Source organism: Notolepis coatsorum (genome assembly GCF_963971535.1).
Source record: "Notolepis coatsorum genome assembly, chromosome: 4".
Lineage (NCBI taxonomy): Eukaryota > Metazoa > Chordata > Actinopteri > Aulopiformes > Paralepididae > Notolepis > Notolepis coatsorum.
Window position 1 is genome coordinate 176,419,935 of NC_140168.1, and position 14,634 is coordinate 176,434,568.

The following is a 14,634-nucleotide window of genomic DNA, read 5'->3' on the forward strand; positions in this document are numbered from 1 at the left end:
TAGCGAACAGGTCTATGGGTTATCTATCAGAATCTACATCCGGGAAAAAAAACGTGAACAAAAAAAACAACGACTTGTCGACCAGCACATCCCGAAAATGTGTGCACAGAAAGAAACATGAGATACAGACAGACAGCGAGCTTAGGTAGGTGATGATCTCATTCTGATGCGAGTGGGGAACAGACTACCTTTATTTCCTGTGTTAGGTTAATTACTTGGAGCCATCTAATTGGCTCGTGGCATAAAGCCTTCATCCCTGCTGACCCGTCTGCTTTACTAAAGTGACAAATCACACAAAAACGTCCACACTATGACATAACCCACCATTAACAAGCTCCACTTGCTGCAATATAAATTGGGATTAAACCCAAACCCTGTCAGAAACTTTAAAGGCGTGAAACGCCTTAAAGGCTTCTTCCTCTGCACGCCAACAGTATTGCAGCTGCTATATAGATATGTAGTGGTAATAATGTCTCACGAAGGTCCGTAGTTCTCTTTGGTAGGATTCGGCTGGGAAAACCCACACGTTTTTAGCGCCATTGAGGAAAAAACTGAAATAGAAGTAGAGCAGACTCTACTGTCCACAAGGTCTCTGATGGAACTACCTGCAGAGAGAAGGTGAGCTGCAGGTCCGTCTCCGTCAGGCCCGCTGAGGACAACAGGATCTCGTTGGAGCGCAGGATACGCTTGGAGCCCTACAGGGGGATGGAGAGACCAGAGAGTGAGAGAGAGGGGGGAGGGAGGGAGGGAGAGAGAAGAGAGAAGGAAAAGAGGGAGATGAAAAGATCCGTCAGGGGGATTATCATTCGACGTCTACCCAGGCCAGCTCCCACGGCGGGGAGGGAGAACAATGTGCTCTCATCAACCCCATGCAGAGAGAGGCGGAGGAGAGGTGGAGAGGTGGAGGAGAGGTGGAGGGGTGAAAGAGGGAGGGAAGGAAGATGATGATTAGGAGGAGAAAAAGAGGGAGGAGAGCTAATCCAGAGAGGAGTATCACAGTAGAATTGCTTTCGTTTCCACAGCCACACAAGCTTCCCATTGCCGCACGAGGCCGCTTCAAGGTCCTTGACCTGCATACCGTGCAGCGAGGGGAGCGGCTCCCTCCTACCTCCGGTCAATGGTCTCTATCTCACTACACAACCCCTACGCTCTGCATCCTCTGGCCACCTCAGACACACTCCTATCCGGGCTCCAGGGGGTTCATCAAAGAGAAGCCGGCTGTCTTCGCTCCACGATGGTGGAACAAAGCTCCCACCACAGTCAGGACAGCTGAAACCCGTCCTCTCTCTTTGATGAACAATCTTACTTACCCTTAGCTGCCAGAGTTGTACCCTTCCTGCTGACTTGTTGTACACAACTTGTAAGATAAAAGCGTCAGCTAAATGACTAAATGTAAATGTTGATGTGACTGATGGGCCAATCAGAGCAGCTAGATGTGACTGATGGGCCAATCAGAGCAGCTAGATGTGACTGATGGGCCAATCAGAGCAGCTAAATGTGACTGATGAGCCAGTCAAAGCACAGCAGCTAGAGGTAACTGCCAATCAGAGTAACCCGTGTATATTATATATTATGTGATATTTAGGAGGAAGTAGATTGGATATCTGAAATAAATTTAGTTGATCAAGGGGGATAGACATCAAAAGACTTTAGTCATTGTCGTGGAAATATATTATCATGTTCTTATAGATCTGTGTTGAGATATCATGTTATACAGCTTGACTCTCAGTATGACCAGCTTGACTGGTTAATGTGTGTATGTCTCTTTAAGAACACTCTGACATCCTCCCAGTCATAACAAAGTTGTTGTTGCTCCCAGTGACTGAGAACCATTTTTGTTTACCTTCGTCATCATATCTGATATATTATGTTATGTCTGACAACTGTGTATTTGGCATACGTGTGAACAGCGATCTGGGTCATTTTATGGCCAGATGCTACTGTGTGAACATGTGTCTCTGACTGTAAACTGAACTTTCATTGTGGCCACGGTGAAATAAACTTTTCTATTATTAATAATGACTCAGAATAATTAATGTAAACGGCTCATCGTTTTGTCCTTTAATATTTCCCATTACAGATGGCGACGAGTGAAATTATGGGATATTTTTTTTAACTAGTTTATTAGATTTTAAAGCGATGGGAGTCGAGGTGGCCGCGGAACGGGCTCTGCGGACAGGGTGAATCTTGTGTTTCCAGGGAAGCGCTTCCCTGTCTCAAACTCCTCCGCGCAAAGGGGGGGGGGGGGGGGGGGGAGAACCAGCTGCGCCGTCCGTTTGGCTGTCACCTCCGGCTTGAACCTTGGGAACGCGTGGGGAGCATTCGGTGAGCTGTTGGCATTCTGTTTAAAGCGGTTTTGTTTTCCATCTATAAAGTAGTTAGGTTACGATTAGATTAGGGCGTCTAGGTTGACCAGATAGCGTATGACACAGAGTGGTGATTGCCGACGAGCAGTCCAGGGGAGAAATAATATCTCTTGCCTCAAATCCTCCGAGATAATACAGGAGAAGGGGGACGCCTGTCTACGACTGTCTTGTCAACTCTGACAGGTAAACCTATGGGGATGCGAGTGGGATATTGAAGTGGGGTTCTGGGTCAAGTGGGTGTCTAACATTAGAACATAGTTTTTCTTTTTGTGTGTAACCCTCTTGTTTTCCTCTGATCACTTGGATTTAAAGGGTACGTTCTGGTAATTAGCGAGAATTACATTTGTATCCGATAAGGTAGGCGTGTGCAAAGTGTACTGTGAAGTATGTTGGGAATTACAGGAGTTCATGCAATAGGTCCCACTATTTAGCGTATGGGTTCGAGTCCCTGTGATCTAAAATCACTAAAGCTACAGCGTGGGTTATCTTTTAGGCACTGATTGTGTTTTTTTTGGGTTGAATTTCTTTCACAAGGAGGCGGGAAGTGAGTCCGTGCGTGAGGAATACCAAGAGAGAGACAGGTGCTATGTTGTATGATTAGTTCCTATCACCCATCTGGTCAAAACTGCAGTTTTTCTGAAAAGAAATAGGATAGGGCGTTGTTAATACGCTGTTTTCACAGAGCTTTTTTTCCCCGAGTGCTTAGAGGAAACAAATTTTTTGGGGGCCACATTTTATTTTTGTTTTGTTTAGGTTTTGTCTGTTAAGAGAAAATAAGCGTGTTAAAATGGAGGTATCAGCAACCTGACACTTTGTTTTATTTTTCTTCCCCCACGGCGGTGCTTTCCCGTCTGCAGGTTCCCGGATGCGTTGCCGACCCTCCCGCCACGACAACGGCCTCGTTGCGAGGAGATTGGACGGTCGGGCAGTCAGTTAGCCCTGGTGAGGACTTTTCTCACAGCTTCCGTGGGGCAGAGGATCCCGAGACGGAAGAAAACAGAGTTGCGAGGCGGGACGGAGGCCGGCAGCGCATTGGCTGGGGGGCACGGCTGGAAGGCATCGACCTGAGGACATGATGATGGCAGGCAGAGTATAGCGCACAGACATGTTTACATACAGGCACGTTATGACAGGGGATGAACAATTCTGGTTGAAATATTCTCATTATTCTGGTTGAAATATTCTCATTATTTTGGTTGAAATATTCTCATTATTTTGGTTGAAATATTCTCATTATTCTGGTTGAACAAATCTCATTAGATATTTCCATTGAAAAAAAACCCATCAGATTTATTTAGAACAGGCTTGATCCGTGCATGTTCCTAGTCGAGACTGGCTAGGTGACATTATTTTTGTAAACGCAGGGTTTTGTTATCACCTCTCCCCGATACGGAAGGGGGGGAGGAGGGGTGCTGAAAGAGTATATAACACACACATGCTTACATGCACGCACGCTATGAAAAGGGAAGAAAACAATTCTAGTTGAAATGCAATTTTTCATTAGATATTTATGAAAAGGGAAGAAGACAATTCTAGTTGAAATGCAGTTTTTCATTAGATATTTATGAAAAGGGAAGAAAACAATTCTAGTTGAAATGCAATTTTTCATTAGATATTTCCACTGGAAAACCCTATCAGATTTATAACAGGCTTGATCCACTGCCTGTAGTGTCATAGAAGAAGCACAGTGTACATTGAGGTCTGCACACAGCAAAGTGCTGATCGATAGAAATACAGGTACAGAAATCTACTAAGACCGGCCATGTAAACAAATCACTGACAATGGCCCTTCTTAATGTTAGATCATTGAGCAACAAATCTTTCTTAATCAATGATCTGATAACTGAAAGTAGTTTGCAATGCATGTTCCTAGTCGAGACCGGCTAGGTGGCATTATTTTTATAAGCAAAGGGTTTGTTATCACCTCTCCCCAATACAGGAGAGGGGGAAGGGTGCCGCTATTTTATCTGCATCGTTTGTATGTGTTGACATTGGCATGGGTGAATTTACGTCATTTTAGTATCTTGTTATTGACAGTAGAGCTGGACTGTTTTTGCTCATCATCACATTGTACCAGCCACCAAAATACTCATCAATATTTACATAAATTAACACTTATGTCTGTGATCAATACATAGTACTATCCTACGGGTCGAATGTGTTGTTTTTGTACAGCACAAATACAGTACAGTGGGAATACATGTGGCAAACATAGTGAGAGGTCTATAGAGAAAGGTCTATAGTGAGAGGTCTATAGAGAAAGGTCTATAGTGAGTGAGTCTATAGTGAGAGGGCTATAGAGAAAGGTCTATAGTGAGTGAGTCTATAGTGAGAGGGCTATAGAGAAAGGTCTATAGTGAGTGATTCTATAGTGAGAGGGCTATAGAGAAAGGTCTATAGTGAGTGAGTCTATAGTGAGAGGGCTATAGAGAAAGGTCTATAGTGAGTGAGTCTATAGTGAGCGGGCTATAGAGAAAGGTCTATAGTGAGTGAGTCTATAGTGAGAGGGCTATAGAGAAAGGTCTATAGTGAGTGAGTCTATAGTGAGAGGGCTATAGAGAAAGGTCTATAGTGAGTGAGTCTATAGTGAGAGGGCTATAGAGAAAGGTCTATAGTGAGTGAGTCTATAGTGAGCGGGCTATAGAGAAAGGTCTATAGTGAGTGAGTCTATAGTGAGAGGGCTATAGAGAAAGGTCTATAGTGATTGAGTCTATAGTGAGAGGGCTATAGAGAAAGGTCTATAGTGAGTGAGTCTATAGTGAGAGGGCTATAGAGAAAGGTCTATAGTGAGTGAGTCTATAGTGAGAGGGCTATAGAGAAAGGTCTATAGTGAGTGAGTCTATAGTGAGCGGGCTATAGAGAAAGGTCTATAGTGAGTGAGTCTATAGTGGGTCTATAGAGAAAGGTCTATAGTGAGAGGGCTATAGAGAAAGGTCTATAGTGAGTGAGTCTATAGTGAGCGGGCTATAGAGAAAGGTCTATAGTTAGGGTTGGGCATCGTTTGGATTTGAACGATTCCGGTTCCGATTCCGATTCTCCATATCGATTCCTGTTCTAAACTATTCTCGATTCTGATTCTTTGAGGTGCAGGTCAAAACAGGTCACAGCTTATTTCGAAGGAGATTTTTTTTTTTTGAAAATTTCAAAAAGAAAATCATACTATTCACATTTTCAGTTGACTTGATACAGTTTAATTTGGTTGCTGTACTGTAACTAGGGTATTAATTAACAAAGTACAAAAAAAAAAAAAAAAAAAAAAAAGTAAAAGTAAAAGTACAAAAAAAATAAAAATCAAAATTTTGAATCGAAATTCAAATATGTTCCAGAACCGGAAGTTAGGAACCGGTTCCTATTAGAACCGGTTTTCGGTGCCCAACCCTATCTATAGTGAGTGAGTCTATAGTGAGAGGGCTATAGAGAAAGGTCTATAGTGAGTGAGTCTATAGTGAGAGGGCTATAGAGAAAGGTCTATAGTGAGTGAGTCTATAGTGAGAGGGCTATAGAGAAAGGTCTATAGTGAGTGAGTCTATAGTGAGAGGGCTATAGAGAAAGGTCTATAGTGAGTGAGTCTATAGTGGGTCTATAGAGAAAGGTCTATAGTGAGAGAGTCTATAGTGGGTCTATAGAGAGCGGTCTATAGTGAGAGTTTATAGAGAGAGGGGGCTTGAAAAGAAGCGATAAAGGGTCCTGTAACCCCATGTACTTATACTAAGCAGTATATTTAACAGGAACCAGTACCTACCCCTCGTCATCTCCGTGTGGGGGGCCGCTGGCCTTACTACAGAGCACAGCACGGTAGCTCGCCTATAGCAACGGCACATAGCTTAACTACATTTCTCAATAGTGTTGCTCCTTTTAACCAAGTAGCGTTATGTGTAGGGTAACATTAGCTGTTTTTTAGACCCAAGTGGTTACTCGCTACTGCTGGAGAAACTGGACTGCTAAATAAAGATTAAAGATCTATGATCGTTCAGTGCTAATAACATTAGCTACATAGCTAACAAAATGAGTACAACGTATAGCGTTGCTACGACACAGAATAACGTTAATACTAGGGATGTCCCGATCCGATCACGTGATCGGGATCGGCGTCGATCACGTGCTTTTCAGAGTATCGGGGATCGGGAAAAAATAATAATAAAAATCGGCAGTCAAAAAAAGAAAAATTTTATTCAACAAACATGACCATGTCCACGTCTTAAACTCATACGGAGGCCTTAGTTTTGGTTTTAAATTACATATAATATATCATCATTAATGTATTTATTGTCACACAGAGCAGAAATTATTGTCCACAACAAACACATTCCCCTTTAATTTACACCGCTGCAACAAACACATCCCTTTAATTTAGACTGGCTACACGCTCCACATCACAACAACAGACTCAAGGAAGCATGCCACGAGCTAACGCTAACGCTACTCTCTGCTATGTTGTGGAGACTCAGTGAAGCATGCCGCGAGCTAACACTAACACTAACGCTAACGCTACTCTCTGCTATGTTGTGGAGACTCAGGGAAGCATGCCGCGAGCTAACGCTAACACTAACGCTAACGCTACTCTCTGCTATGTTGTGGAGACTCAGGGAAGCATGCCGCAAGCTAACGCTAACGCTACTCTCTGCTATGTTGTGGAGACTCAGGGAAGCATGCCGCGAGCTAACGCTAACACTAACGCTAACGCTACTCTCTGCTATGTTGTGGAGACTCAGGGAAGCATGCCGCGAGCTAACGCTAACGCTACTCTCTGCTATGTTGTGGAGACTCAGTGAAGCATGCCGCGAGCTAACACTAACGCTAACGCTACTCTCTGCTATGTTGTGGAGACTCAGTGAAGCATGCCGCGAGCTAACACGGTTAATATCCACTGACTTGAGCAGCTAGACTTAATGTCAGAGGTTTGGAACTAAGCATTTTAAAATAGAAAGTCAAGCCAGTTGCAATGTTTGCAAGGACAGGCTGGAGGCGAAGTTTTCAGACTAACTTTTCACCTGGAGGATAACATGACTGAGGATTATCGTCGGCGTTTCAGACCAGAATGGACCATTACGTAAGTCGAACACTGAATGTATACTAATGTGCAAACATATATTGAAACTTTTAATATTTCTCATATGAAGCAGAAGCACATTTCTCAGGGTGAATGTAATAACAAAAGCCTCCGAGCTCGCGCCAGTTTCCATAGGCAACAGAGGGGCTTGTCTCGCTCCGCCAGTTTCTGACAAAAATGCGTCAAAATTGATTACTAATGTGAAAGATCGGATCGGAAACGATCGGATCGATAGATATTTAAAATCACATGATCGGGATCGGATCGGAAGCAAAAAAAGGCGATCGGGACATCCCTAGTTAATACAATTACATGCATCATTGTTTACAATAAACGGGTGGGGCTGGTCAAAGGACTGAAGACGGGGACAAGTTAAACATGAATCAATTTATTATAACGAGTAGTTTCGGGTCGTGCCTACGCACCGCAGGGCTACTGTTCTAGGATATAAGGGTTTGACGCTTCCTCCTCATCGTTGATTGCCTGTAGTAGCTGCATCTAACGTTAGTAGCTAACGTTAAAACTAACCTTTTTTTTTTATCAAATTTTTTATTATTATTCACATGAAACAAGACAACACATTAACCACAATCACAATACATAGAACTTCACAAGAAAATAACAAAAACAATAATAATAATACAGACTAACAATTATACAGACAAGAGAAAAGAAAACAGAGTTCAACCTTCTAAATTTTAATTCCAAGGGGTACTATCTAATAAATGGTCTTTCCCAGTGTTCAGCCCCGATTCCCGGCCGTGTGACCCTATATTAATAAAACGTACATCTCCAATCCACCACAAGGAAATTTTTTTGAGAACACGACCCGAAAACAGAGCAATGAACCTTCATGAAAAAACAAAAACCTGTAGAGGTGTTCCATAGACTCACAGAGACCGTGTAAAAGTGGCCAAACATTGAAGAAATAGTTAAATAGCTGCCCCCCCATAATATCCCCAGCTAAACTCAAGATGACAAGACAAAAGACAAGACAGACAAAACATTTCCTCCTCCCCCTCCCAAGAGACCGCCGGACTCACCCGAACACGCACCTCAACCCCGCTCAGCCGCACACAGCGGTCTTTACCTTCTCAGCTGCTGCGAACCACAGGTCAATTCCAGCCTGCCCTGCCCCAATCACCCGGGCTGTGGATATCTCAAGATAAATCACATCCAATAGAGTTAGGGACCAGTTAATCATTGTAAGCTTCTCAGGCTCCTTCCATCTCATTGCTATCAGCTTCTTCGCTGCTGTGACGCCCGCTAGGACAACCCTTTTCAGTTGTACGGAAGCAGGTAGTGTCGTTATATCGTTCAGGAGTAGCGTAACAGCTGTGAATGGGATAGTTAAGCCACACAGATCTGAAAGTTTGTCCGTTATTGACCTCCAGAAGCGGGCCACTGGTGGGCAATCCCAATACATATGCATATAAGTGCCCGTGGCCTTTTGAGAGCACAAAGTGCACCAAGAGTCGGTTATCAGTCCCATAGCATATAGCTTCCTAGGTGTAAGATAGGTCCTATGAATATAATTAAAATTAATTTGCTGGTGATTGGGGTTGCGGGAAGATAATGCCACATTTGCCCAAACATCATCCCAGTCAAACTCGGGGTCCAACTCCGGGATATCCACACGCCAGATTGTATCCAATGATAAATTGTTATACGTGGATTGAATTAAGAGCGTATAAAAGTCGGAGACAAACCCTCTGGATGTCGTCCTGTCCACTATGAGCCTGAGGAAGGGGTGTGGGTGCAAGGCTTGAGCCCACGGTACGCCATGCGCCCTCAGTGCTGACCTTAGTTGAAGGTAAAGAAAGAAGGACTCGCCGGGAAGATCATAAAATTCTCTTAAGTCCTGAAACGCACGGAGGCCGTTCTTATCATAAATATCCTCCAGAGAATGCACTCCCCTCCTTTGCCATTGAGGAATATTAACCGGCTTGTGTCCAACAAGTAATTGCTGGTTATTAAAAATTGGAGAGTCCAGGTGCCAAGGGCATTTAACCCCACACGACCTCTGTACATTACGCCACGTTTGGATCACGTGAGTTACGATCGGTCCATACCTCAGCCGGCATTTCGAAATAGAGACAGTGGAGTACACTACATCCTGCAATCTTAGCGGAGATACCGCCGCCGCTTCTAAGGAGCGCCACGATACAGCCTCTACAGGGTCTAGCCAGCACATCAGAGGTCTCAGTGAAAAGGACCAGAAATAAAGTTTAAAATCAGGGATTGCGAGGCCCCCATCTTGTTTTCTACGTTGAGTAGTAGCCCTTTTGATTCTCGGGCGTTTGGTATTCCAGATAAACTTAGATACCATCGATTGAACCTTGCGCCAGTGGTCTATTGGAGGGGGCAGGGGGAGCATTGAGCTAATACAATTTATCCTAGGCAGGATGTTCATTTTGATTATGGAAGCCCGGGCTTGTAAGGAGTTAGGAAGGGACGACCACCTGTCTAGATCCTGGCGTATTTTATCATAAGTACCCGTGAAGTTGTACTTAGTAGTTTGGTTCAGCGTGGGGAATATCTCTATGCCCAAGTATTTAAAATGTTCTACTATGGGGATATCAGCTGGTAGTCGTACCGCCTTGGCCAGTTCATTAAGAGGTAGGCAGGCTGATTTGTTCCAGTTAATCTTAAAGCCTGACAATTTACCAAAGTCGTCGATTATCCTCAATAATTTTGTGGCCGACCGGGAGGGGTCGTCCATGAAAATCAGCAGGTCATCCGCATAGAGAGCAATTTTGTGTGGAGTATTATTGACCATTATGGGGACGATGTCCTCCGATTGCCTAATAAATTGGGCCAAAGGTTCGAGGGAAAGCGCGAACAGTCCCGGGCTCAGAGGGCAACCCTGTCTAGAAGATCTGGAGACTGGAAAGAGTGTGGAACAGTTTTTGCCTGTCAGTATTATCGCAGACGGCGAGGCATACAGGACTTTAATCATATGAATAAAACTCTTTCCAAGACCCATGACCTCAAGTACCTTCCACAGGTATGACCACTCAAGTCTGTCAAACGCCTTCATGGCATCCAAAGACAGAACTGTGGATGGAGTTGTATTGTCTTTACTGTTATCGATTACATGCAACAGCCTCCTAAGATTATCTGCAGCCAGACGCCCCGGGATAAAACCAGTTTGATCGCAGTGTACCAATACAGACATAAATCTCTGCAGGCGACGGGCCAGCACCTTGGCAAACACCTTTAAATCGGCCCGAGAAGACTCAAGGGTCTATAGCTACCATAATCATTGGGATCTTTGTCCTTCTTGAGAAGTAAAGAAATCAACGCCATATTGACATCTCTTGAGAACTCCCCTTGTTCGATAGCGTAATTGATCATATCGAGCATCAATGGACCCAGTTGGTCCCAGAAAGCTAAATACACTTCGGGTGGAATACCATCCCAGCCTGGTGCCTTACCCCTCTGCATTTCAACAATCGTCTCCCTCAATTCTACGAGAGTAATCGGTCTCCCCAGTTCCTTGGCCTCTTCCTCAGAAATGTGGGGTATCTCAAGCCCGCCAATGAACGATTCAAATTTAGAGTCATCAAGATTACCCTCTGAGCTATATAACTGTGAGTAAAACTCTTTAAAAGTGTCATTGATCTTTTTCGAATCAGTAGTGACTGCACCCTGGCTCGTCCTAATCGAGGGGATATCCGAGAAATGATCATTTGAGCGTATTTTCATTGCCAATAGATGGCTAGGTCTGGAGCCGTGAAAATAGTAATTTTGTCTTGTCCTATGTATCAAGAACTCAGACTGTTGTTTAAGTATGGAGTTTATTTCTTTTTTGACTATCTTACGTTGTGTGTTTAGTCGTTCATTATAGTTAGTTTGCAAGGATGCGTATAGGTCCGCATATAATGATTCCAGTCCTTCTAGCTTTTTTGACCGGGATTTTCGCAAATTGGAGGCAAATAGTGTGACATGACCCCTGATAAATCCTTTCAATGCGTTCCACAGGACCCTAGGGTCTTCTACTGTGCCAACGTTGATCTGCAAAAATTCAGCTAGTTTACTCCTGAACTCAGAACAGAAGTCATCGTTCTTTAGCAAGGTCGAATTAAAACGCCATCTGGGAGCTCTTGCGGAGAGCCTGCCAAAGGTTGCCGTAAGGAAAATCCCCTTGTGGTCTGAGAGAGCCAAGGGAACCAATGAGACATAGAAACTATCAAACATATTAGGGGACGCGAATGCATAGTCAATTCGAGAGAAGCTTTTGTGTCTGGCTGACAGGTGAGAGTAATCTTTGAGGGTGGGGTTGCATAAGCGCCAAAGGTCTGTGAGCCCCGTGTCTTTGGCCCACATCCTAAGGGCCTTAGAGGCCCGTTTTTGGTCGCTCGTTTCAGAGGGCCCGGACCTATCCATCTCCGCATCCCAGCACGCATTAAAATCGCCACCCACAATGAGAGCGTATCCATTAAGTTCCAACATATTCTTCGTGATTGTATTATAGAACGCTGAATCAAATGTGTTAGGAGCATACAATGCTATTATAGCCATCTTCCTATGCAAGAATTCAATTTTGCTATAGTAATCCTTCCCTCCGTGTCCGACCATACATCCAAGATTTTGATATCAAGGTTACGTCTTGTAACTATGACTACTCCTTTCGTCTTATCATCGGCTGAGGATGAGGAGATAACGTGATATTGCCGATTTGCCAGTCTTGACACGTCACCTACCAATAAATGCGTCTCACTAAGGAGAGCAAGGTCAATATTTCTCCTCTTCAAGTTTCAAGTTTCAAGTTTCTTTAATAGTTGTCATACAGAAGTACAGAATACTTTTGTACAAAATGCTTCTTACTGTTGCGCTCCAGAGACTGTGCATGACAAGATAAGTATGAAATAAAAACATAGTAAAAATAGTAAAAATTAGAAGTAAAAAAAGAGGTCACAGTGTTCAGTTTAGACATATGTACAATGTTCGTAGACGTAGTTACCATACAATATACAATACTGTGCAGTGTACTAATATACAATACTATATAGTGCAAGGCATAAATGGACGAGGTGCAGTTTAGGTACAATTCACAGTAGGTGTACGAGTTGTAGTGCAAATCCTTTATCAATAAATATAAAGTGTAAGTGTGTTTGTGTGATCTAAAGTGTGGAGAGTGGGTGCTGCAGTGTGTTGTTTGTTTGAGTGAGTGTGTGCGTGTGGGTGTGTGTGCTGTGTGCATTTGATGGTTGTTGCATAGTGATTATTGTTCGTTTAGCGATTATTGTTCGTTTAGCAGCCTGATGGCCTGGGGATAGAAGCTCCTTCTGAGTCTTTCTGTGCTCGCCATAAGACTCCGGTATCGCTTGCCTGACGGCAGCAGTTCAAAGAGGCAGTTGTTCGGGTGGCTCGAGTCCTTAATAATTCTCTTAGCCTTCCCCTTGCACCGCTTGTTGTAAATGTTCTGGAGGGTGGGAAGCCCCCCTCTAATTGTGCGTTCGGCTGAACGTGTCACTCTTTGTAGTCTGCTACGGTCTTTTGCAGTGCTATTCCCAAACCAGGAGGTGATGTTGCCGGTCAGGATGCTCTCTATTGTACATGAGTAGAAGTTCCTAAGGATCTTCTGACTGACTTGGAACTTCCTTAGGCGCCTGAGGAAGTAGAGGCGTTGTCGTGCCTTCTTCACAACACTGTCAATGTGTGTGGTCCATGTCAAGTCCTCGGATATGTGGGCTCCGAGGTACTTGAAACTGTTCACTCTCTCAACTGGTGCCCCGTCGATGCTGAGGGGGCTGTAGTCCTTGACCCCCGACCTCCTGAAGTCCACAATAATCTCTTTTGTTTTGCTGACGTTCAGGGAGAGGCAGTTCTCCTGACACCACTGTGACAGGTTCTCTACCTCTTCCAGGTAGGCCCTTTCGTCGTTGGCAGAGATCAGGCCCACCACTACTGTGTCATCAGCAAATTTGATGATGGTGTTGTTGTTCCGCTGTGCTACGCAGTCATGTGTGTACAGGGAGTAGAGGAGGGGGCTCAGAACACAGCCCTGGGGGGCCCCTATGTTGAGCGTGATGGATGAGGAGGTGCAGTTGCCGGCTCTTACCACCTGGGGTCTGCCCGTCAGGAAGTCCAGGACCCACTGGCACAGGTCATAGTTCAAGCCCAGGTCCCTGAGCTTGGCTATGAGTTTGGAGGGGACTATGGTATTGAATGCTGAGCTGTAGTCGATGAACAGCATTCTCACATAGTTCCCCTGCCTCTTGTCCAGATGTGATGCTGCTGTGTGCAGCACATGGGCTATGGCGTCCTCCGTGGACCTGTTGGGGCGATATGCAAATTGCAGAGGGTCCAGGTTGATGGGGAGGGAGGAACAGATGTAGCCCTTCACTAGCTTCTCAAAGCACTTCATGGCTATGGAGGTGAGGGCTACAGGGCGGTAGTCGTTGAGGCAAGCGGGCGTAGATTTTTTGGGTACAGGGATGATGGTGGACTTCTTCAGACAGGTGGGGATGACGGCCTGTTCCAAGGACAGGTTGAAGATGTCAGTGAATACCGGGGCCAGTTGGTCAGCACAGACTTTTAGGACGCGGCCGGGGATGCCGTTAGGTCCTGCTGCCTTCCTGATATCCACTTTTTTAAAGATCCGTCTCACCTCATGCTCTGTTACCCTGAACACTGAGTCTCCATCAGCAGACCCCCCCCCCCCCCATTGCCGTGGTTTGTAGGCTGGTGTTGTTGTTCACAGCCTCAAACCTCGCATAGAAGGAGTTGAGATCATTTGCTAAGGAGATGTCACTGTTCAGTTTGAGGGGGGTTCCTTTGTAGTCTGTCATTGTTCTGAGGCCCTGCCACATGCCTCTAGAGTCAGCCTGTTCAAACTGAAGTTCAACTTTATCCCTGTAACGCCGTTTTGCCTCTATTACTGCTCTCCTGACGTTGTATCTTGCCATCTTGTGTTCTTCCATGTTGCCTGTCACCAGCCCGGTATTGTATGCTGATGTGCGCACTTTCAGAGCCTCACGGACGGATTTGTCTACCCAGGGCTTTTGATTTGGGTAGATATTAATTTTGGTGGTGGGGATTATTACTTCTACCTGAGTACAGACATAGTCAATCACCGTTTCGGTGTATTCGTTAATATTGGCTGTGTTATCACGGAATACACTCCATTCTGTGCTTCCCAGCACTGCTTGGAGTGACTCCACTGACGTCACGGCCCAACGCTTAACCTCTCGCGAGACCACCGGCGTTCGC

The 14,634-nt window shown here is 44.8% G+C and overlaps 1 protein-coding gene across 1 annotated transcript in view; it reads right to left on the reverse strand.

Moving 5' to 3' along the window:
* pacs1 (phosphofurin acidic cluster sorting protein 1) overlaps positions 1–14,634 on the reverse strand; it is a 285,532-nt gene that overhangs the window by 112,324 nt on the left and 158,574 nt on the right. Inside the window, exon 3 of the mRNA XM_084312165.1 lies at positions 606–695. Within this exon, the coding sequence (XP_084168291.1) occupies positions 606–695 (90 nt within the window). The remainder of the gene's footprint in view (positions 1–605; positions 696–14,634) is intronic.